The sequence below is a fragment of the Kogia breviceps genome, chromosome 5 (assembly GCF_026419965.1).
Source record: "Kogia breviceps isolate mKogBre1 chromosome 5, mKogBre1 haplotype 1, whole genome shotgun sequence".
NCBI classification, from domain to species: Eukaryota; Metazoa; Chordata; class Mammalia; order Artiodactyla; family Physeteridae; genus Kogia; species Kogia breviceps.
In genome coordinates, this window is record NC_081314.1 from 92,321,804 (window position 1) to 92,338,563 (window position 16,760).

At 36.6% G+C, this 16,760-nt stretch overlaps 1 protein-coding gene and 1 pseudogene across 1 annotated transcript in view; both read right to left on the reverse strand.

Annotated features, from left to right (window-relative positions):
• Positions 1–11,148: 11,148 nt before the first annotated feature.
• Positions 11,149–12,198, reverse strand: LOC131756859 (cytosolic 5'-nucleotidase 3A-like; annotated as a pseudogene).
• Positions 12,199–13,047: 849 nt separating this feature from the next.
• The window catches only part of CD96 (CD96 molecule), a 73,811-nt gene continuing 70,098 nt past the window's right edge, over positions 13,048–16,760 (reverse strand). The window contains 1 exon segment of the mRNA XM_067033510.1: positions 13,048–13,082. Within this exon segment, the coding sequence (XP_066889611.1) occupies positions 13,048–13,082 (35 nt within the window).

Consider the following 16,760-nt stretch of genomic DNA (forward strand, 5'->3'; position numbering starts at 1 on the left):
GGGGAATGTAAGTTGGTGCAGCCACTATGGAAAACAGTATGGAAATTCCTCAAAAAACTAAAAATAGAGTTGACATATGATCCAGCAATCCCACTCCTGGGCATATATCTGGAAAACCCCATAATTTGAAAAGATACATGCACCCCAGTGTTCACTGCAGCACTATTTACAATAGCCAAGACATGGAAGCAAACTAAATGCCACTGACAGATGAATGGATAAAGAAGATGTGGTACACATATACAGTGGAATACTACTCAGCCATAAAAATGAGTGACATAATGCCATTTGCAGCAACATGGATGGTCCTAGAGATTATTATATTAAGTGAAGTAAGTCAGAAGGAGAATGACAAATACCACTTGATATCACTTATATATGGAATCTAAAATATGATACAGATGAACTTATTTATGAAACAGAAACAGACTCAGACATAGAGAACAGACTTGTGGTTGAGGGCATTCCAGTCAACAAAGGAGTTCACAGCCTGCATTTCCTTAACTGCAAGTTTTGATTTGACCATTACACCAAAGCAACACAACAGACTAAAAAGTTTGGTCTCAGTAATATAGAATATCTTCAGATTATTTATTGAATAAACACACATTGCCCAAGCTGTTTACTAAAAATTTGGAGAGATGAATAAAGTTCTCTAGGAGAAGAAGAGGAAGTGATTACTGAGTCTTCTGCCTGGGGAGTCCCCAGTAGGAAGGCTGGCCGGGAGCTTGCATCCACCACTGCCCTGTGTGCGGGATCTTGCTGCAGGGATTGCTTTAACTGTGAACTGTTTCCACAATTTCTACTAAGGTGTCAACAGAAAACACTGCTGAAGGGTTTGAGTACGAGCTGCAGTTTCTTTCTTGGGTGAATTCTGGAGAGACAGCTTAGTCTCCTTTGATATAAAATAGTTTAATGGTGAGAGGAAAAGTTTACCCTGGAGTTTTGGGGAAATCAAAGGGCTCTCTTCATTTCCTTAAGAAAGAAAAATTGATTGACGTTTTGGTGTGTCCCAGCCAGTACCTAAGGCAGAATAAGTGAGGCCTAGAAATGAAACAAAAACAGTGAACTTGCAGGATTAATCCTCATTTATTTTCGCCTAAACTTTGAGATTAAATAACACTCAGGGACAGAGAAAGAAAACTCTTCCAAATAAACAATCTTTGCATCTTGTCATACTAAGGGCTGCAATGTTTAAGAAAATAGGCTGGTTTTGAGTCAATTAAGTAATATTTATTAGGGTCTTACTTAAGTACTTTTTTTCCCTTAAACTTTCTATTTGGAAATAATTTCAAACTTTGAAAAAGTTTGCAAAAAGAAGAGTAAAAAAAACCTCCACATAAGGGGGAAGGGTAAGCTGTGATGATGTGAGAGAGTGGCAGGGACATATACACACTACCAAATGTAAATTAGATAGCTAGTGGGAAGCTACAGCATAGCACAGGGAGTTCACCTCTGTACTTAGTGACCACCTAGAGGGGTGGGATAGGGAGGGTGGGAGGGAGGGTGACAAGAGGGAAGAGTTATGGGAACATATGTATATGTATAACTGATTCATTTTGTTGTAAAGGAGAAACTAACCCACTATTGTAAAACAGTTATACTCAAATAAAGATGTTAAAAAAAAAAAAAAAAAAAAAAAAAAAAAAAAAAAAAACCTCCACATATTGCCTTTACCTAGATTCATCTATTGTTAACACTTTTATCATCTGCTTTTCTCACTCTCTGCAAGTATACGTACATATGCATGCATGTATCTATGTGCGTATGTGTATTACATACACATGTGCACATACTCACTAGGAGTAAGTTATGTATACATCATGGCCATTTACCTTAAATACTTCAGTGTGCATTTCCTAAGAATAGGAATATTCTCTTACATAACCACAGCAGAGTTATCGATACTTTTTTATCTAGTCTTCTGCCCCTATTCTAGTTTTGTCAGCTCATCTGACAAATGTCAGATCAGATCTGCCAGATTTCCTTTGTAGCTTTAATCCCTCTCCAGTAAAGGATCCAGTCTAGAGCAAGATAGTGCAATTAACTGTCATGTCTTTTTAGCTTTCTTTAATCTGGAAGATTTTTAATTTTTTTTCCTTTTTTTTGCCTTTAGACATTCCTTATTTTGTCTATTTGATGTTACTTTGTGACTGGATTCAGTTTATTCATTCTCTGCCTTAATACTGCAAAGGGAATATTGTGTCCATCCGAGGGTATCACATCTGACGGAGCAGGATGTCCATTTGTCCCTCACAGATGTTAATTTTGACCACTTGGTTGAGTTGTTGTCTAATTTCTCCACTATATAATTACTGCTGCTTTTTCCCCCCTTGTAACTAATAAGCATACTTCAGGGAGACCATTAGAGACCATGCAAATATCCTGATTGTCATCAAAGTTTCCTCCTTATTTAGTATTTGTTGATGAATCTAGCCTGATTCAATCTTTACTATAATGATTACAGAATGATGACCTTCCAACTCCAGCACTTCTGTATTTACCAGTCAACTCCCAACATTCTACTGTACGCCAGAGCTCTCTCTTTTTCCTCTCCCCTTCCCTCCCTCCCTTCCTCCCTTCTCTCTCTCTCACTTTCTCTCTCTCAGTCTCTCTCCCTCTCCCTATGTATCTGTCATCTACTACCGGTACAGATTTATGAATTCTTACTATTTTTCAATGGCTTCTAATTCATCAGTATAATTCATTATATTAGTGCTTAAACTGCCCTAGATTTAGCCAGTAGGAGATGTCAAGCTGATTCGTGCATCCTTCTGACATACCCCCAGCATTTTTTGGAATATGTTCTTATTTTCTGACATAACAAGATATTCTAACATCAGACATTTCTCTGGAAAGTTCTGATTCCTTTTAGCATGAAATTATATTAGTGAACAAGATACTAGTGCCAGTTGTGCTTGCTACTGGAATATCTTTGCTTCTTGGTCCATCCAAAAGACAGATCTGGGAAAAACAGGTATGTATATATACATACAACACACACACACATGCAATTGAAATTACCACCACCAATAGGGACAGATGGATATATTATATAAATTATATTTATATAAATATAATTTTTTCCTTATCTTTCCTTCTTTCTTACACAAAGGTAGCATATTATATACTCTTTGCATTTTGCTTTTTTCCCTTAACACTATCTCCTGGAAATCACTCCATATTAGTCAATAGAGATTTTCTTCTTTCTTGTTTTTACCGCTGTACAGTTTCCATTTTGTGTATTTAGTATAGTTTATTCAATCAATTTCCTATGTTTGGACTTTAGTTTTTAGTACTTGGTTAGTTTTTAGTACTTGGGAATTACAAATAATGCTGCCAAGAAGAACCTTGTGCATATACACTTTGATATTGTTGGAAGGGAGCTTCAGGGCAAATTCCTGAAGAGGAATTGCTACGTCAAAGAATAAATTAATATGTAGTTTTGTTTGATATTGTCAGTTCCTTTCCACAGTGGTTGTACCATTTTGCATTCCCTTCAGCAACATAGGAAAGAGCCTGTTTCCCCATAGCCTTGACAACAGAGCATGCTGTCAACTTTTCAAATTCTTGACAAGTGATTGGGGAAGAAATAATATCTCAATGAATTTTAAATTTGCATTCCTTTTAATATGAATGAATTTGAAATTTTTTCAAGTGTTTAAGTGTTATTTTCAGATCTTTTTTGTGAATCATTGGTATCATATCTTTGGCCCATTTTTCCACAGAATTTTTCAGCTTTTTTATCCTCAACATTTGTAAGTTCTTTATCAATTTGTAAATTCTTTATCACCCTTTATTCGTCATATATGTTGTGAATACTTTTACCTAGTTTATCATTTGCCTTTTCACTCTGCTTTCTTTTTTCCATGCAAATTGTTTTTATTTTTAAGTAGTCAGATTTATCCATCTTTCCTTTCATTACATCTGGATATATATGTATATTTGTATAGTTATAGTTGTAGTAATTGCCATTGTATGTATATAACTATAATATAGTATATATTATGGCACATGTCTTTTGTATATATTCTATAGTATATGTGTGTATATATATAACTCTATAGTTATAATATCTATACACTATAACAATAGTGTATATATGTACATAAATATAGATATAGCTATATATAGATAGATATAGATATGCACACACATATTATGTATATATGGAGCTAGGGAAATATCCCATTTTCTCAAGAGTTTTTATTAAAAATGGGTGCTGAATTTTGCCAATGGCTTTTAAAACATTTATGGAAATTAATCCTATACCTTTCCTCCTAAACTCTATTTATATGGTAAATTAATTTAAGAGATTTTTCTATTAGTAAGCCCTCCTTGCATTCCTGGTATAATCCTTAGGTAAGGTTTCAAGTTCCATCACTATGTCTTAGATGTCAAGGTCTCTACTGAAGTGCCTTTGCTCTATTGATGCCCTCTCTCTGAAGCCTTTTAAAAATATTTCTCACACTCTGTCCCTGAAATGATACCCTCTTCTTTATTCTTTTCACTTCTTTGTACATACTTTTAGTTTCAGACATATCACTCTGTACTGTATTTATTTGTTTAGAATCTGTTTCTCCCATTAAACTCTACACTCACTGAAGGCATGAAGTGGTTCTAAGAACTTTTTTATATCAGTTTCTTGAGTGTGAACTCTACAGACCCTAAACTGGCCATTCAAAAGAGGTACTCAGGGGACTTCCCTGGTGGTGCAGTGGTTGAGAATCTGCCTGCCAATACAGGGGACACGGGTTCAATCCCTGGTCAGGGAAGATCCCACATGCCGCAGAGCAACTAAGCCCGTGCACCACAACTACTGAAGCCCGCGCACCTAGAGCCGGTGCTCCGCCAACAAGAGAAGCCACCGCAATCAGAAGCCCGCGCACGGCAATGAAGACCCAATGCAGCCAAAAAAAAAAAAAAAAGAAAAAAAAAAAAGGTACTTAGGAGTAGTGTTTGTCACACTTTTCCATTAACTAGCAGCAGAAATTAAAATAAATTCCTATTTATAATTATGTCAGGTTCAGATCTATTAGGCATTAAAGCATGTCCATTTGAATCAGGGCAACAGCTTTATGTACAAGAAAAATCCAACGCAACCCAATTACTTATGAGAGTGGAATTATGCTGATCCCAAACCAGTGGTACAAAAACGGTTCTACCACAGATAAAATTCTCAAATCCCCACTTCTCTTCCCATTCAGCATTATCGTGTATTTATGTCTTCACAAGAGAAAGCGCAGAACAGAGAGGTTAACATTTTTAAAAAGTAGATTTTATTTTTTAAGATAACTTTTAGGTTCACAGCAAAATTGAGTGGAAAATACAGAATTCCCATATTCTCCCTGCCCCACCCCACAGTCTCCCTCACTATCAACATCCTGTGCCAGAGTAGTATATTTGTTACAATCAAGGAAGCTACAGACATATTATTATTACCCGAAGTCCAAACTTTACATTAAGTTTCACCCTTGATGTACCTTTCATGGGTTTTGACAAATGTATAATGGCACGAATCTGCCATTATGGTATAATCAGTACAGTTTCACATGTCTAAGAAATGTTAACTCTCTACGTGGTTCTCAGGTCCACCAGCAAATTTCTCTTCACAATTCATGTAACTGTTTTTCCGTCCACTCCACCCTGCCTTCCCAGAACCTCTGAGTATTTTCTAGCAATAGCTGAATGGCTTTAACACTGTGATCAGTTTAGTTTGGCGGTATGACTTTTTTGGACAGTAAATGGGGAGTCGTCTGACGGAACTCAGGGCAAATGCAGGCACATTCCTGTCATTTACCAAGGGTAGCTGGATGCGGCCCCCTCCATGTTCTCTTCTTTATGTTGTGATCTTGGGTTTGTTACTCTTCCCCCTTGTTTTCCTCAGTATCCCTCCTTAGAATCACAATCTCACAGAGCCTTTGAGCTAACATGAGGAATCTGAGTGAGCAAACCAGATAAAGAATGTAACCGAGGTTAGGAGGGTACAAAGATGTCGGCTGGGGAGAAACATTTAGATTCTGTTGTTCTCATTCCTTTGTTAATTTGCACCCAGCTAATGTCTAGACCCATCACAGAAGCACTAGACAGGGTTTAAGAGTAATTTCAAAAGTGTTCCTTGGTCCTGACCTTGCCTAAGTTCGTATTTGCTTGCTCTCTGGTTACAACTTCCTGGCTGGAGCATGCAGCCTTGCTAGTAGTCACAGAACCCAGTGGGGAAAAAAAACCCTTTGCCAGAGCTGAGAAATAAAATGCTCTGTTCCCACCATTTCACCATGTGTTTCTGGCTGGAACTTCAGCTCATTTCTGCCAGTTAATGTCTTTTTCTCTCAAGAGGGTAACTTTCACTCGCCATTTCAGCTGTCTCTGCTGGACACTCAAGCTTCAGTTGGTTGACATAGCCATGACTACTGTTGTCAAAAACTCAGGCTATGTCCATCATCTCTCAAAGAACAAAGTTTCTGTGTTTCTGAAGATGCAGCCTTCAAGTTCAAGCCAAAGCCATTCTCCTAAATCAGGGTGCCAAGGAGGCTGCCTTCGAAAACCTCTGCCCTTGCTCAGAGCCTCTGAGACAATGTCCTTTCCACTATCTCTGGGCTTGGTTAGTTTCTTTAAACTTTCTTTCCAGCTTCTGATCTTGATTAGTTTCTTTTCTCTTTTCATTTCCTGGTCTTTTTTTTTTTGGCATACTTTCCTGGCCATCCCACCCCAGGGGTCAATTATTTCTGCTTTTCTTTGTTTTCTGTCAACAATTTTTGGAATATACTACCTGGGCATTTAAAAAAATCAATATTTACTTAAGTGCACACAAAACAGCTCTTGTATATAGTAAAAGGAGATACCAAAGCAGTTAAATATCATGATATAATGGAGACTGATCACACTCTGGACTGGAAATCAGAGAGCTGGGTCATCATTTTGACCCTATCACTTCTAATTATGTAACCCTGGAAAGTCAATCTCACAGAGTCTCTAGCTCTTTATTTGTAATACGACCTCTAATGCCCATCATAATCAAATATTTATATGTGAGCAAATTTATGTCCATGACTCAAATACTTCTACCCTTTGTCTATCAATCCATAGTACCTTAATTTCTCCAGACAGAGGGAGAGATTGTTTTTCATCTCTATATAACACAGACATTTGAATACAGAACAATAAAACAAATCAATTCATATTTTCAGATTCCCATTTTTTCATTTTAATATAAAAATCCCAATGCCTATTACCTGGTTCTCTGATGCTTTAATGGAGACAATATATACCAAAAGGTGGACAAAATTCTAAGAAATTTGCACTTCTACCTTTTATGGGAAATTAAGAATTTCTCAAGGTCACGTGGTGGCCAAAGTGTAGTACTTGGACAAGAATCCAGAATTTCTGACTCTGGCGTTTTATTCACCACAAAACACTCCTTGCACATGGCTATAGAGTCTTCGAGGGTACTCTAAGTAGAAGGTAGAGTACATGGTCAATGTTATCTGAGACAGTAGTAGTAAGAGAGTGGAAGATCAGCTCTAGGTATTCTGAGGGTCTCCTCTAGGCATGGCCTAATCCAGACTGATACAAAATAGCTGAGTCAAAAAAGTGAGGCTTAACCTTCCATGTCATTTCAGAAAGATGAGTGGAGGGAGGAGAGTTTTGGAAGATATTTCAATAAGACAGAAAAGGGGTAACTCATTGCTTGCCTGCTTTTCCCTGTGGGAAAAAGGAAAAGGGCAGTAAAAGTCCATTCTGCTGAAAAGCAGCTGGAAATTTCTTAAAATTACCTTTCTCACTCAATTTCACACTTGAGCATCTAGGCCTAGCTGGGCCCAGGCAGTTCAGAGATGCATGAAAATGAAAATAATAATGAAGATTAAAAGAAAAATCAGATTCCGTTCTCATTTCATGCCCACTGACTTGTTCCATCCAGTGTGTGCTCCAACCTGAACAGGGAGAGGTGGGACGAAGTCAGAAACTGTGCATCTAATCCCAACTGTGTGGTGCTGGGGAAGCTAGGTAGCCTCTCTGAGCTTCTCTGAGCCTTATTTCCTCAGTTAAATATGAGATAAATGCTATCTAGGAATGATATTTAAAGTGCTGAGTGAATATTTTGTACTGAAAAAAGTATCTGTTCCTGCATATCTTAGTATTGGACTCACATTTCTTTTTGGTATTGACACAGTTTTCTCACTCCAAGACCAAACAATACAAGGCAGGAAAAGAGCAAAGCTGCCACAGTCACTGGCCAGGACATTCCATCTTTGGGCTGTATCTCCCTCCCTCCCACCCTTCCTATTTCACCCCTCTAGATGGTCACAAAGCACCAAGCTGATCTCCCTGTGCTATGCGGCTGCTTCCCACTAGCTATCTATTTTACATTCGGTAGTGTATATATGTCCATGACACTCTCTCACTTTGTCCCAGCTTACCCTTCCCCCTCCCCATGTCCTCAGGTCCATTCTCTATGTCTGCATCTTTATTCCTGTCCTGCCCCTAGGTTCTTCAGAACCACTTTTTTTTTTTTTTTTTTTAGATTCCATATATATGTGTTAGCATATGGTATTTGTTTTTCTCTTTCTGACTTACTTCACTCTGTATGACATACTCTGGGCCCATCCACCTCACTACAAATAGCTCAATTTTGTTTCTTTTATGGCTGAGTAATATTCCATTGTATATATGTGCCACATCTTCTTTATCCATTCATCTGTTGATGGACACTTAGGTTGCTTCCAGGTCCTGGCTATTGTAAATAGAGCTGCAATAAATATTGTGGTACATGACTCTTTTTGAATTATGGTTTTCTCAGGGTATATGCCCAGTAGTGGGATTGGTGGGTCGTATGGTAGTTCTATTTTTAGTTTTTAAAAGAACTTCCATACTGTTCTCCAGAGTGGCTATATCAGTTTACATTCCCACCAACAGTGCATGGGGGTTCACACCCTCTCCAGCATTTATTGTTTGTAGATTTTTTGATCATGGCCATTCTGACTGGTGTAAGATGATATCTCATTGTAGTTTTGATTTGCATCTATCTAATAATTAATGATGTTGAGCATTCTTTCATGTGTTTGTTGGCAATCTGTATATCTTCTTTGGAGAAATGTCTATTTAGGTCTTCTGCCCATTTTTTTGATATTGAGCTGCATAAGCTGCTTGTAAATCTTGGAGATTAATCCTTTGTCAGTTGCTTCATTTGCAAATATTTTCGCCCATTCTGAGGGGTGTCTTCTCGTCTTGTTTATGGTCTCCTTTGCTGTGCAAAAGCTTTTAAGCTTTATCAGCTCCCATTTGTTTATTTTTGTTTCTATTTCCATTTCTCTAGGAGGTGGGTCAAAAAGGATCTTGCTGTGATTTATGTCATGGAGTGTTCTGCCTATGTTTTCCTCTAAGAGTTTAATAGTGTCTGGCCTTATATTTAGGTCTTTAATCCATTTTGAGTTTATTTTTGTGTATGGTGTTAGGGAGTGTTCTAATTTCATCCTTTTACATGTACCCGTCCAGTTTTCCCAGCACCACTTATTGAAGAGGCTGTCTTTTCTCCACTGTATATTCTTGCCTCCTTTATCAAAGATAAGGTGACCATATGTGCATGGGTTTATCTCTGGGCTTTCTATCCTGTTCCATTGATCTATATTTCAGTTTTTGTGCCAGTACCATACTGTCTTGATTACTGTAGCTTTGTAGTATAGTCTGAAGGGTAAGCTGATATTATTGTTTGACCATGAAAACTGAAGTATCAACAGTGAATAATCAGACCCCTGTGGTTACAGGACTTGTTAGCTGCTGGGTGAGTCCTTTTTATACATTCAGAGGCAAACCTTCCCCTTGAGTGGATGGCAGCAAATTCCAGCAGCACATATGGCCTTTGAAATAGACATATCAACTCATTTTGTTTAGCTCTCCAACTGTGGCAAGAAAGTTCCACTTCTTGGCAGACTCCACATATCTCTACCTGATAACATGCCTATAATGAATGTAAAGTAAAATAACTACAGTAGTATATGGTTATAGTCAGTAGAAAAACATTATGCTCATTTATTTAAAACATTAGTATACATGATTTTCCCAGCTGAATGCTTTATTTTGTGTCAAGACCAAAACAATAAGCAAAACCAAAATAAAATAAAACAAACATTAGAACCCCCCTTAGCCTGACCCTTTCTTGGTTTCTCTCTAGATGCCAGTGGAAGTTACAGCTGCAGACAAAGGTATGTTACCAGGCCCTTTGGAAGAGCTGAAAGTCACTGCTTTCTGGGGATTGCTCACAGGACAGTCTGTGATAGCTGCTCCACTTGGGGTCACCCCCCAGGTTAGGGTGATTTTGTATATAGCTATTTTGAGCTTGTCTAGGTCAGGGAGGTGTTCTTATCTTCAATATAGTTCTATGACCCTGTACATGTGATCTTGATACTTTTTGTTCTAGACAGAATGCCAAGGTCTATAGATGACAATGGACTGGGTACTTTTTTAATGCGAATTTTTAATGTTTAGGCCATTAAGCCAGGAGTTTGATTGACAAAGAGCAAAACCAACTAAAAAGAAACTGGAACCAGGCCTGGATTTAGGTAAAATTATGAAGAAGGCAGTTTGTTCTGGATAACCTTATGGATTTTTTGCCCAATATGGTGTCTCCTTTACTTCATACTTTTAGGGCCCTGATGCCTTTATTTCTTATCTCTTCATAGTCTGTTTGCAAGAAAGGATATGATAAATTAATTTATGCTAAGATATGAATGGTTTAACAAGTGCTATCACCTTGAGAGAAATGGGTATTTAAAAAAAGATTTTCTATTTTATGTTTATTATCAGCGAGTCAATATAGAACACTTGTAATGATCAGTTACATGTGGACACCAACAGTTTTTTCATTAAATACAGAGTGCCAGTCTCTTCTGGTCAATTTTGATTTTCTCCAAACAAGAAAACCAAACATAATACAATTTCAGGAGATGGTAATACCATCAGCATGATCCATCCAAATTGTAAAAATGGCAATACTCAACTTAAAATCATGTAAATTATTTGACCATTTCATAAAATTTCTTGTTGGCCTTCTGAAAACTTTTCAAGTATAAAAAGATCTCAAAATATGTGTGATAAAATTGAATTACAAAATCCACTTTGGAAAACTAGGGAGTTATTTCTCTGATTTTGGCTTTAAGATTTTTCAAAATCTGTTAAAAAAATAACAGAATTATATCCCTCCTTTAGCATAACATCAGTTTCTTCCACAATTCCTTTAAATTTAGCTTTTGATAAAGGTTATTCGACAAAGAGACTCTGTTAACTTAGCATACCATTCTACCATAAAAGGGTACTTCTATGGTGAAAACAAGATCAACTTCGATAGCATTGTCTTTTTTCTTGAGTTGTAATAACAGTTTTTGACATTCATTTGTAACCAGCTTACAGTTCTCAATAATATTATGACATGTTAGGCATCTTTCCCTTTGTAGGAAAATCCTTACTGTCATATAAAAGTCCATAATTATCTGGTTTGGCAGCTCCTTTTTTGACAACATCACAGATAATTTCTGGTACTCTTATAGGGTTCTTGAGGCAAACTTAACTTTTCTAAAATTCTGTCATGGGGTTTCCCTGGTGGCGCAGTGGTTGAGAATCTGCCTGCTAATGCAGGGGACACGGGTTCGAGCCCTGGTCTGGGAGGATCCCTCATGCCGCGGAACAGCTAAGCCCGTGAGCCACAACTACTGAGCCTGCACATCTGGAGCCTGTGCTCCGCAACGAGAGGCCGCGATAGTGAGAGGCCCGCACACTGCGATGAAGAGTGGCCCCCGCTTGCCACAACTAGAGAAAGCCCTAGCACAGAAATGAAGACCCAACACAGCCAAAATAAATAATTAATAATTAATAAACTCCTACCCCCAACATCTTAAAAAATAATAAAATAAAATAATAATAAAATTCTGGCATGACTTTTATTTGTACAGACTTTACATTGAGTAACCAATCTTCCTTAAGACACTCTGAGTTCTGCCCTTAATTTTGTCCTAGAACAAAGGCATAGGGTGGCAAGCAATAATCATAGATGCAGGGCTTGGACACAGAGATCTCACTGATCTCAGTCTTCTGTCCCAACTTTTTCTTCAAGGGGAATATATACTGGGTCAGCATCACCTTTTCCATCAGGATGCAAATACTGGCACCAGCTACTGCGTCCACTCTTGCCATGATCACTTAGTCCATAAATGGGACCCCCTTATGCTCTTCCTAACAAAGATGACATTTACGAGCTTTGAAAGTGTGGGGCTTGTGTACTAACTGTGAAGAACATGGAGCCGCCAGAAATTGGTATTTTAACGGAGGATAGAATTTTAAATCAGAGGAATAAATCTTTAATTTGAGGCTGAGCTAATGAGGAATTAGGTGACAGAATGGGAGCAGAACAGTGTTTTAGATAAAAGGAAAATGGAAAGAGATGTGATCTGAGACATATAAGATTTTAGAATTTGAAGATAAGAATGGTGAGTTTAGAGAATCAGCATCCTGGCCAACAGGGAACAGAGGGACTGAAGTGATTATGGCGCAGCCTGACACAGGGCCCAGCATCGTTGTAGGTCTTGGCATTGCTGTGTCCCTGCCATCGACCCTCAACTCCTCAACTCTAGCTTCTCCATCACCCTCTGCCTATGGAAAGTAGAAGGGGTTGTTATGAAGTTATTAGGCACAACTACCAGGAACTTGAGGAGAAACAGCCAGGACCAGGGACAGGATAAGAAATGCACTTGTAAGATTTAAGAAGAATATGTAAATTTTGAAGAATATGGGATGCAAGGTCAAAGAACAGAATAGAGACCTCATGTGAGATCGATAAGAGGTAGTCTGAGGCCTGTGTGTATGTGTGTGTGTGTTTGTGCGCACATGTGGTGACAGTGAACTTGATGATTTTAGTAATGGAATAAATTGGAGGCTTAGGGACCCATGGAGACTCATATCATTTTTCTGCTTGCCTAACTTAGACAAACTGATTTCAATGTGGCTTTAGGCTCCACTGGGCCAGATGGATGGCAGGAAAAACCAGAAAGAAAAAGGTAATTAAGCTTCAATTTTCTGCTCCATGGCCTGATCACCTGCGTCAGGATGAAAATGTGTCCCAGGATGTTATTAAGCTCATACATTCTGGGTATTCAGAAGTTTAGATTTGGTATCACCATTTCATAGATGGTTACAGTAAAATATGCATTACTGTTCTAGACTGTAGGAAATATGGAAGCTGAACTAGGATTAGATTCCAACATTCTTGAATCGCAGCCAAGACCTCTTCAAGTTAATAAATAACAAAATAACAACAAAAAAAGAATATATTAAAACATACACTAATAAATTTATTGTAAATGCAATGTACTCAGAACCTTCTTGTGACATCCAAATACACATGAGCTATACAAAATGCACGTATAAGCAAATATCCCATAGAATGTGTTCATAAATAGCAAGGGCCCTAAAAACACTGCTAGTGGGTTTATTTCACTAGAAATCCATCCATTATCATTCTTTTTTTCCCTCTGAACATTTCATAAATCTATTGAAATAAACATATTGGAAAAAAAAAATTCCATTACCAATGCCTGACACGAATCTTGCCAAATGCATCATCTAATATTGGATGTCATATTGCAGTCCAATCCAATGAGTAGAAACATGTTTCAAAAACAGTTTGGGACTGAGCAATCAATATTAACTTGTTGGATCCTAATGTGTTTTTGTGAATGATTATAAATAGAGCAACTCACTGTGGGGAATTTTTTCTCTAAGTTTATGGATGAAAAATGGCAAATGGTTAACAAGATCTTCTTGCATAAATAAAAATGTGGGTTTTCACTGCCAGGAAAAAAAATTGTTTGTTGGGTTTTTAGAGTCCCTTCCTAGATTTCACAATTTCTAAGGCTATTTTTATGGTAAGAATGATAAAGAGATGTCTGAGGATAGATGAAGTTTTCAAGTGGGGAAGGACAGAAAATGTGAAGGATTACAATAGTTCATTTCATTATGAAATCTATTGAAAAGACCAAGAATATACTTGTGTAAATTAGGAAGCACTTTCAAGCAAGACCCTTTCAATTTTCTAATTTCTGGGGCAAAAAGTACCTTGGGTGGCCTCTATGCTTCATATTGATGTGATGCATGGGATAAAAAGGATTTTATTCCGGGCACACATGCTATTGTAATAACAATTTAAATAAAACAAATAAATAAAAAGCTCAAAACTTTCAATTAAACAGATCATTTCTTTTCACTGTGTATGTGTGTGTGTTTTCTTCCTTGCCCAAATGTACACATACCTTTTCAATCATTCGACAAATATTTGCTGAGCACCTACTGTTGCCTGCCACTATTACAGATGTTAGACTACTACAGTGAACAACAGAAAAAGGTTTAGGTCCCTGTTCTTGTGTATCTTACATTCTAGTATAATTTCAATAGACAATCAAATAATTCAAATAAACAAAGGAAAACATCAGATGCTAATTAAAATATGGGATAATTTACATGCAATCATAGCATAAATTTAAGTTGGAGTTCAGCTTTTTCCTATAACGTTGTCCAATAAATTTTTATCCCCATTGTTACATGATCTACCTTCCCTGTAACCAAGAAGTATTAATTCACTTATTGATTCAACAATATTTGTTGAGCACCAACTCAATACCATGTACTATCTCAGGCACTGTGGATACAGGTAAACAAACAAAAAAACACTCTCATGAACTTTCTTGTATTATAGTATCAAGAATAAAGGGTGACAACTAGTGTAGATAGAGTTTCAGCATAGTTTATTATAAACAACTCAACTTTATGTTAACATCAATTTTATGTTCAACATAGGATAAATGTTAATCTATTAAGTATGAACTTTCATCCCCAGTCTAATGCTTTTTATTATCAATTAATATCTGATTGGTAAAAAATTCCCAGCTTCTACCCTTTTCTATGTAGCTTAGTATATTTTGGCTATTGTTTTGTTTGGCTTCATAATATCCATTGAGTTATTATCTCATCCTACCCCCAACTCATACACACAGATTCTGGAATTATTATAAATAACACTATAAATATTTATTCCCCATCCCATCCCTTGTATGCCCATTCAAAAGCAAACGCTGTTCTGAATGTTGTCTATTATTCACTTACTTATATATATTTTAAATTTTTATCACTTATTATGTCTAAGCCATATAGTGTTTGGTTGTACTTGCTTTTAATCCTAGAGATTATCATACTAAGTGAAGCAAGCCAGCCAAACATCAGAGAAAGACAAACATATATGATATAGCTTATATGTGGAATCTAAAACAATGATACTAATGAACTTATTTACAAAACAGAAATAGACTTACAGATGTAGAAAACAAACTATGGTTACCAAAGGGGAGGAGAGGGGAGGGATAAATTAAGTGTTTGGGATTAAAATATACACACTACTATATGTAAAATAGATAACCAACAAGAACCTACTGAATAGCACAGGGGACTATACTCAATATCTCCTAAAAAATATGCATGTAAAAAAAGAATATATATTTATATATACATATAACTGAATCACTTTGCTATACACCTGAAGCTAATATAACATTATAAATAAACTTTATTTCAGTAAAAATTTTTTAAAAATTTTAAATTTTAAAAAATAAAATTTACTTTAAAATATCATTCCATATATTGTCACTTGGCATTTACTTTTTTGACTCAATACAGTGTTATTAAGATTCATTCATGCTGTCATACGTGGCTGCCATTCACTCATTTTTCATTGTTCCATAGTATTTTATGATATGACTATATTACAGTTTATTTATCCACCCTCCTAACTATGACCATTTAGATAATTTACAGGTTTTTTGTTATTATGAGCAGTGTTTTCCCCCCAACATTTGTGTACATATGTCCTGGACACATGTAATAAATTGGTTTTTTGGGGGTATTTATCTAGGAGTAGAAGTGTTGAATTGTCTGCTATGAAACTCTTCAGCTATAAAACATAATGCCTAAGTAGTGGAAAGAGATGGTACCAATTAATACCCTCACCAGCAACATATAACAAATTGTATTGATCTACATCCTACATAACATTTGGCAATTCCAGACTTGTTAATTTTTGCAAGTTGATTATGTGTAAAATGACTTCCTGAATTTAGTCTTCACTGGCATGTCCTGATTGTTAGACAGGCTGAGAATCTCTAGATGTTTTCTAGCTACTTGTGTTTCATCTTTTGTGATGTGCCTATTTGTTCATTTCCTACTGCTTTTTGTCTTTTTAAAACTTGGTTTGTAGGCATTCTTTATATATTCTTGATATAAAGTTTTGAACCTTTGCTAACTATGTATTATTGAGCCTTTTTCAAATATGTGTGGCAAATATCTTCTCCCAGATTATAGTTTGCCTTTTTTTAAACTGTCTTTAAGGAGTCTTTGATGAAAAAATTTTTCTTAATATTATTGTATTCTAATTTTTCAATTGTTTTTATGACTAGTGCCTTATGTCTCTTCTTTAAGCCCTTTCTTACCCCAAAGCCAGGAAGAAGTTCACCCTAATTTTATTACGTTTTAATATTTAGCTTTTTGACACAAATATCTTAAACTACATGGAGTTTATTTTTGTGTACTGTGCATGGTGGGAGTGCATTTTAACATGTTTTTCTTATAAAAAATCAATGTTCCTGGGTCCACTTGCTGAACAGTCTCTTCTTTTTACAGTACTCTGCATGCCACCTTTGACATACATCTAAGTTACACTGCCTTATGGA